We start from the raw sequence: 7,747 nt of genomic DNA on the forward strand, positions 1-7,747 counted from the left end.
ATCCTGAAAAAGGACTCGTGGGTGCATGTCCAACCGCCGCCGCCAGGGGGCAGCAGCAAGCTCAGGTCGAGCTCTGGTCAATCGCGCCGGGTCAAAAGAGGTGAGGCCCTTCGCGGATGCCGCCCCGCTCTGTGGCAGCCACCGCAGCAGTCTCCCGCTCTCTGCTCCACGCCGCGGCCACGTGAGCGCCCGGTTCTGGCACACTACAAGCGCTTGCTGTCCTCCCTGCTGAGCGCACCTTTCTCTCTCCCTTCCGCAGGGTCAAGCAGAGCTGCCTCGAGCTGAGTAGCTTCCCCGCTGCACCCCCAAGATATTGCCAAGACGCTGAAAAAGAAAGCGTGGGAATGGTGTGTGTGTGTGTGTGGGGGGGCGAATAGGAAATCTAGAGACTCAGAGAGCCCCTTGGTGAAGGGTCGCACCTCTGCTGAAGTTTAAAGAAAGTCTTTGGGTTCCAAAGATGTCCCCTGCTTCACTTAGCCCTTTTTTTATTTAAAAATTTTAGGATATTTAGAAAATACATAACTACAGTAAAGAAAAATCTAATCAGTACAATTACATACACACAAACACACTGAAAGTCTCTCTCCCATTATCTCCTGCTTGGAAAAGGAAATTGTCTTTTCAGTAGTCTCTCTGAATTTGGTTTCACCGACCCCCACTCTCCCAATCATTACAGCCAGAGGATGCTAAGAGTTAAAACCCTTCAGTGACTTCTTAATACCTCAGGACAAATGCAGACTCCTTATCCTAGATGACCTGGCTCTGGTCACCCCATTTGGCCCCTCTCCTTCCCAGACTCCACATGGCTCCAGCCATATCCTCAGATTACCCAGGCTATTTTCTATCCTGCCATCCTTCCCACTCCAGCTCCCGTGCCTGGCCAAGTCCTATCCACACTGCACCTGTACCAATGTCCCAGTCCCTATTTGATGCTTCCACAGCATCCTGTGCAGCCCTACTCACAGCTGATAACACCAAAACTGTCTGTCTTCCTCTTCAGGGCAGGGAAAGGTCTATTTATTTGATTTAACACCCAATCTCCTCTTCTGGCACAGAAAAGTGACACAATCGGTGTTTGTTGCAGGCATAAATGAATGAATAATAATAGTAATAATACCTAACACTTATATAATGCTAATTCCACTCCTGGCACTGTTCTAGGCACTTTACATATATACATTGACATAACCACACAACCTCAAGATTGATATATCCTTATTTTACCAATACGGAAAATTAAAGCATTGAACAAGATAAGTCTCTTGCCCCAGATGGTAAATGGCTGAGCTGAGGTTTGAAACAGGCAGTCTGGTTTCCCATAAATGAGTCAAGAGCTGGAAGGAGAGGACGGGACCTCAGGGAAGGAATCCAGCCAGGGTTTGGTCGGTGCGCTTTACATCTAAGGGTCTTCTCGCCCTCTCCCGTTTCGCTTCCCAGGGTGCCCATTTTATAAAGCAGGAAAGAGGCCCAGAGAGACCAGAGATAGTTCTGGGAGCCCTGCAGAGGGAGCCATGGTGTTTATTTAGGGGTACAGGAGCAGAGGCACAGCCGGGAATGGGCTGGCGCCAGGGTCGCGAGTTTTCCTCTTCAAACTACCGTTCCCAAGAGACACCGGGCGCCTACAGGCCACGTGACGTCACGGCGGCAGAGGGCGCAGGCGGCTCGGCTCGCCGGGCCAGTCGACTGTTGGGCCGTTCCGCTCGGACCCCGGCCCTGGCTCTGGCCCCGCGGTAAGTGGAGCAGCCCGCGGAGACCCTGCTCGCGGAGGCTTCGCAGCGTGTGCCTGAAGCCTTCGCCATTGCGCTGGACCGCGGGAGTGCGCGTGGATGGGGTCCTGGCTTCTACCGTATGTGGGGGATCTGGGCCGAACCAAGTGACCCTGCGGAGCGGGAACCCACACGGGGACTCCTGGCCCGCGGCCTCGATGCAGCCGGCCCTCGGGCGCCCAGTGCTGTGTGCCGCACGTACGCAGGCCAGGCTCAGGGGCCCGGGTCTGAAGGCGCTGAGCAGGGGTCAGCCCCGCCCTCTGACCGACGGTACCCAGGCCCAGACAGCGGGGGCAAGGTTTTCGCGCTGGACAGGTCTGAGGATCCCCTTCCCTCCAGACCACCAGCTACAGCCTCAGGTTGAAGAATAGGAGCTACGGAAAGCAAAGTTGTCCATGGTCTGCCTGTGTGTGTTTGGGGAGGTGGTTGAAGGGGCGGGCAGAGATTGCCCAGGCCTCAGGTTACCAGTGCCCCCCGTGGAGAGATGGTGCGGGTCGTCTAGATTCGGGTCTTACAAATTCTCCTTCCCTTATCCCCGTAGATGGGAGCTGCTCCCGCGGGGCTGAGCTTGTCAGCATCCTCGACTGACCCTTGCCCTTGAAGTCAGAGAAGAGCCCCTGCCCACCCACATCCCTCCTGCCCCGTTTTGGGGTCGCCTCCGTCTGTTGGGTCCTCACCCTAGGGGCCACCCCGTCCGACAAAGAAGCAAGACAATGATACTAGCTTCGGTGCTGGGGAATGGCCCCCGGGGTGGGCCTCCACTCCGGCCCCTCTTGGGGCCCGCACTCTTACTTCGGGCTGGCTCCACATCAGCCACTGATACACACCACGTGGAGATGGCACGGGAGCGCTCCAAGACTGTGACTTCCTTTTACAACCAGTCAGCCATCGACGTGGCGGCGGAGAAGGTGTGCAGCTGGGGCCGCAAGGCTGGGTTAGAGCTAGAGAGGGTGTCCAGGGACGGGGTGGAGCAAACGTGGTGGGGGAGGGTGTTGGAGATCCAGTGCTCAAAGCCCATCTGCCCCACCAGCCCTCAGTCCGCCTCACTCCGACCATGATGCTCTATTCAGGTCGCTCTCAGGATGGCAGCCACCTTCTGGTAAGATTCCTATCCCCTATTTTTCTCTTGGTCCTGGAGCTCTGGCCTAGCCATTCAGGCCCTGGCCCTAGCTTCCCTCCTCTTTTTCATCTAGAAAAGTGCCCGGTACTTGCAGCAAGAGTTGCCAGTGAGGATCGCTCACCGCATTAAGGGCTTCCGCAGCCTTCCTTTCATCATTGGCTGCAACCCTACCATACTGCACGTGGTAAGGTGGGCTACCTGGGGCATGGGTTTCCCTAGGAGAGGGGACCTTAGATCAATGTGCCCACTGCCCAGGGGGCAAATGGGGAGATGGGACCAGAGTGGCTGAGACTTGCCTGCCAAAAGGTTTCAGGGCTATGGAGGACTCAGACCCAACCCTTCAGAGGCCAAAGCTGCATATTCGTGGAAGCTTGAAAGACCATGACTGGGGTCTGAACTAAGTGAATTTGGGTGGATGGCAACCCCCATGGGTAGACTTGGGTGGCTATTCTCTACCCAGTGCCCACAGCATCCCTGTGAATTCCCACACCTCTTCCTTGCAGCACGAGCTATACATCCGTGCCTTCCAGAAGCTGACAGACTTCCCTCCGGTGAGGGCTGGGCCAGGGCAGGGTGAGGGGCTGAGAGGTCAGGGCTGGACCATCCATGCTCATGACTTTGTGGCCTGCAGATCAAGGACCAGGCGGACGACACCCGATACTGCCAGCTGGTGCGACAGCTGTTGGACGACCACAAGGATGTGGTGACCCTCTTAGCTGAGGGACTGCGTGAGAGCCGGAAGCACATAGAGGTCAGGGGCAGTGCATTGGGGGCCCAGGCTTGTTGGGGAGCCTGGGAAGGGCACAGGGTTTCTGAGACTCCACTCTTTACAGGATGAAAAGCTTGTCCGCTACTTCTTGGACAAGACGTTGACTTCAAGGCTTGGGATCCGCATGTTGGCCACACATCATCTGGCACTGCATGAGGACAAGGTAGGGCTCTGGGACCTGAGACCCACCTGGGAATGTCAAGTGGGGCAGAGCCAGGGGCCCCCTTGGGCTGGGGAGTGGGCTGAGGGCTGGGAGAGGCTTGGGGCTACTTCAGTCTAGAGGTTGCAAGCATTTGGTGGCTGAGGTGTGGGTGGAGGTGCTGCCTAGGTCTGACTGTCTTTCTCCTGCCAGCCTGACTTTGTTGGCATCATCTGCACTCGCCTCTCGCCGAAGAAGATTATTGAAAAGTGGGTGGACTTTGCCAGGTGAGGCTAGAACGCCTAAAGGGGTGAATGTCTTCAGGTGGAGAAAGCTTAGGTCTGAGCCTTTACCCAGAGCATAGACTAGGGCAGGGTTTCTCAACTGTGACACTATTAACATTTTGGTCCAGATAATTCTTTTTTGTGAGGGGCTGTCCTGTGCTTGCTGGGATGTTCAGAAGGATTCCTGGCCTATACTCACCTCATGCCAGTACTCCCCAGTTGTGACAAGCAAAAATGTCTCTAGAAATTGCAAAATCTCCCCGTGGGTGGGCTGGGGGCAGAATTGCCTCCAGTTGAGAAGCACTGGTCTAGGTCTAAACCCTTGCTCCTATCCACAGACGCCTGTGTGAGCACAAGTATGGCAATGCCCCCCGCGTCCGCATCAATGGACATGTGGCTGCCCGTTTCCCCTTCATTCCCATGCCGCTGGACTACATCCTGCCCGAGCTGCTCAAGAATGCCATGAGGTGGGCTGGCTGCATATGTGGGAAGGAGGCAGACAGAAACTCTGGGGTGAGGCTACTAAGACCACTACCTACTGGTCTTTCTCCCCTGCATAGAGCCACGATGGAAAGTCACCTAGACACTCCCTACAATGTCCCAGATGTGGTCATCACCATCGCCAACAATGATATCGATCTTGTCATCAGGTTTGCCCTGAGTGGGAGTTGATTTGGGGTTGATGGGGGTTCCAGGCACTGTTTCTGACTTGCTATATGACCTTGAGCCAGTACCTGCCTCATGCTGAGACTTGGTCCCTGGTCAGACAAGATATTTTCTGGTCCTGAGATTGCCATGAGCTGGATAGAGAAGGGATAAGCAGTCAGTGGCCTAGGCAGAAGTGAAGATGGAGAAATGTAGCTTATAAAAAATAAGGCCCAAGGGTCTAGCTGGACCACATTCCATCTTTAGGTGGAAGGAACAGGAAGGAGATTTAGCACTGTCTACTTGGGAGGTAGTGAGCTCCCCACCAAAGCTGAGCCAAGCTCATGATATTGACATCCTGCCAGGATTTCAGACCGGGGCGGGGGAATCACTCACAAAGACCTGGATCGGGTTATGGACTACCACTTCACTACAGCTGAGGCCAGCACCCAGGACCCCCGGATCAGTCCCCTCTTTGGCCACCTGGACATGCACAGTGGCGGCCAGTCAGGCCCCATGCACGGGTGAGACCCCACCTGGCCAGGATAGAGGGTGGGGGGCCCCAGAAGACTCAAGCCTCTGAAGCCCCTGTCCTGTCCCCCTGCCCACTCCCAGCTTTGGCTTCGGGCTGCCCACATCACGGGCCTACGCGGAGTACCTTGGTGGTTCCCTCCAGCTGCAGTCCCTGCAGGGCATTGGCACAGATGTCTACCTGCGGCTCCGTCATATCGATGGCCGAGAGGAAAGCTTCCGCATCTGACCCCACAGCCCTTGGCCTGCTCACCTGCCCAGCCTGGCCCACCCACCCTGCCCAGACCCTCTGGGGCAGGCAGGGTGCCACCCTCTCCACATGCTGCTGCATCTTGGGTCTTAGGGCCCCAAACAGATGGACTCACATGGAGCCGAGTGCCACCCCTCCTCGACAGGATCCACTGCTTCCCTGCCTCCAGGCCTTGGAGGGGAGGAAGTGGGGAACCTTGAGGCTTCCAGCACTAGCTCTGTCATTCTCACTCCTGGGGAACCCCCACTTTGACCTGCTGTTTGTTATTAAAGTTAACATTTTGAATGCCCTCTTGGGCCCCATGTGTTGGGAGGGCAGGTGAGTTTTTGTTTCTGTCCCCATGGTGGTTCCCTGGGCCCTTGGGTTTAACTACTTCATTAACTGTCCCTGTCTTGACAGCCAGGAATATAACTGGCCCCAAGTCTCTTGCACATTTGGTTTGGCGGGAATGGGGATGACTCTGGGAGTTTATACAAAGACTGTTCATTCATTTCATGTAACAAATGTTTCTGGATCCCAGACAATATTGAGGCCCAGCTTCAGGTCTCAGACAATATTGATTCTGGATCCCAGACAATATTGAAGCCCAGCTTCAGGTCTCAGTTCTGACTCTTCCCTTCCTGGCAGTCACAGGTTCTAGAGGTGAAGGTCACCAGATTGGGCAACCTCGTGAACCACCTGATTCCCGAACTTGAGTAAGGTTAAAAATACTGTCTGCCAGCTGTGCCTGCTGCTGCCAAGGAAAGGAACACACAAGATTGTGCCCTGTCAGGCCCCAGCGGACAGTGGGGCCCTGGTAGGGAGGGCAAAAGGAAAGGGCTCTGGAGAGCGAGTGGGGACCCTCTGCCCATCTTGCCAGGGAAGGAGAAGATAGGCCTGAGGGCCTGCTTGGTGGGACTAGTGATGGAAGTGGAGGTTTTAGGGGAGATGGGAATTGTATCTGGAGGGCAAATGCCAGGTGGTGGGAAATCACTTGCCAGGCTGAAAATCCTGCTGGCTGCAGTGCAGGGGGGGTGAGGCTGAAGAGGTAGGTGGCAGTTGGCAGTTGGGGTGAAGGGCCTTGAATGTAGAGCCAAGAAGCATGGGCTTTATCCTGGAAGCAGCAGGGATCCGTGGATGGGTTTTAAGCTAGGAAGATGTTTCAGTTTGGATTTTCTGGAAGGAGACCCTGAGAGGAGGATTTGTGTCCAAGTGATTTGTTAAGAAAGTGCTTATGGAAGGGAGTAGGGGAAGCAAGAAAGGGACAGGCAAGAGGCCAGGCGAGGAGTGATCTCACACAAAAGTTCAGAGCCAAAGTTCTGCCTCAGAGCTGGAGGCCACAGAGCTAACTAAGTTCCACAGTCATTGATAAACTCCTCCATTTGACAACCGTTGGTTAATGTCTGTCTTGGGAAGTGTGGGTGGGGAGGTACTTGAACTTCCAGGCCAAAAAAATCAGTTTTCAGCTTTTTCAGGCAAAACAGCTCTATTGGCCTGAGGGGCAGTTCGATAAAGAAGAGCCTCTGGTGCTGGCTTTTGAAAGCACATCAAAGGTAATTTGGGCACACAGAAGCAACAAAGAGATTCCAGGGGATCTGGGTGAATCATCTACATAGTCCTAGGAGGAACAATCAGTTTTGCATATTAGAAGAATCACTGGTGGAGGGAGAATAGCGAGGAGGTTGGTGCGGTGACATTGATCAGGGATTTATAAAGCCTAGGCTAATCCTTAACTAGGACAGTATAAGTGAAGATGTTGGGTGAAGTCGAAAGTGAGACACCAGAACCCTGGGTGGATAGAATAACAATCTTTTTTTTTTTTTTTTAAAGATTGGCACCTGAGCTAACAACTGTTGCCAATCTTCTTTTTTTTTTTTTCCTGCTTTTTTCTCCCCCAATCCCCCTGGTACACAGTTGTATATTTTAGTTGTGGGTCCTTCTAGTTGTGGCATGTGGGACGCCGCCTCAGCATGGCCTAACAAGCGGTGCCATGTCCACGCCCTGGATCCCAACCCTGGGCCGCCGAAGCGGAGCGTGTGGACTTAACCACTCGGCCACGGTGCCGGTCCCATAGAATAACAATCTCGAAGAGGGGGGGGGGGGTGGGGGGGGGTGGGGAGTGGGAAAAGTTATTACGATTTTAATTTTTTCTTTCCTGACTTTTGTTTTGTTTCTTATGCTGCCAGACATCTGGCATTCACTGCCCCCCCCAACTTGCTTCATTTCCCCAGATCCAAGTTACCAGCACTTCCCACTGCCCGCCC

At 54.5% G+C, this 7,747-nt stretch overlaps 2 protein-coding genes across 7 annotated transcripts in view; both read left to right on the plus strand.

The window, feature by feature from the left end:
* Nucleotides 1-1,633: 1,633 nt before the first annotated feature.
* On the plus strand, nucleotides 1,634-5,794 carry BCKDK (branched chain keto acid dehydrogenase kinase). Of its 5 annotated transcripts, none has more exons than XM_046665809.1 (12): nucleotides 1,634-1,730; nucleotides 2,308-2,674; nucleotides 2,797-2,865; nucleotides 2,960-3,070; nucleotides 3,390-3,437; nucleotides 3,518-3,637; nucleotides 3,720-3,818; nucleotides 4,008-4,081; nucleotides 4,417-4,545; nucleotides 4,639-4,728; nucleotides 5,089-5,247; nucleotides 5,339-5,794. In XM_046665809.1, exons 2-12 carry the CDS (start codon nucleotides 2,480-2,482, stop codon nucleotides 5,481-5,483), a joined length of 1,239 nt encoding a protein of 412 aa, XP_046521765.1. In that variant the 5' UTR covers nucleotides 1,634-1,730; nucleotides 2,308-2,479; the 3' UTR covers nucleotides 5,484-5,794. The 5 variants fall into 5 exon arrangements, with proteins under 5 accessions (XP_046521765.1, XP_046521767.1, XP_046521769.1 ...); XM_046665810.1 differs by lacking the exon at nucleotides 1,634-1,730 and adding an exon at nucleotides 1,732-1,846; XM_046665811.1 differs by lacking the exon at nucleotides 3,390-3,437.
* Nucleotides 5,795-5,939: 145 nt separating this feature from the next.
* Nucleotides 5,940-7,747, plus strand: part of KAT8 (lysine acetyltransferase 8) — a 13,347-nt gene continuing 11,539 nt past the window's right edge. For both annotated transcript variants that reach the window (XM_046665807.1, XM_046665808.1), the window contains exon 1: nucleotides 5,940-7,036. The gene's annotated coding sequence lies outside the window, so the exon portion shown is untranslated. The remainder of the gene's footprint in view (nucleotides 7,037-7,747) is intronic.

Source organism: Equus quagga, chromosome 7 (assembly GCF_021613505.1).
Source record: "Equus quagga isolate Etosha38 chromosome 7, UCLA_HA_Equagga_1.0, whole genome shotgun sequence".
Lineage (NCBI taxonomy): Eukaryota > Metazoa > Chordata > Mammalia > Perissodactyla > Equidae > Equus > Equus quagga.

Excerpts from the sequence above, each read along its gene's own strand:
- BCKDK (XM_046665809.1), top strand. The coding sequence starts at position 2,480 with ATGATACTAGCTTCGGTGCTGGGGAATGGCCCCCGGGGTGGGCCTCCA. Across the intron at positions 3,638-3,719 it reads AGAGCCGGAAGCACATAGAG|GATGAAAAGCTTGTCCGCTA; the intron begins GTCAGGGGCAGT and ends CACTCTTTACAG. Across the intron at positions 4,546-4,638 it reads CTGCTCAAGAATGCCATGAG|AGCCACGATGGAAAGTCACC; the intron begins GTGGGCTGGCTG and ends TCCCCTGCATAG.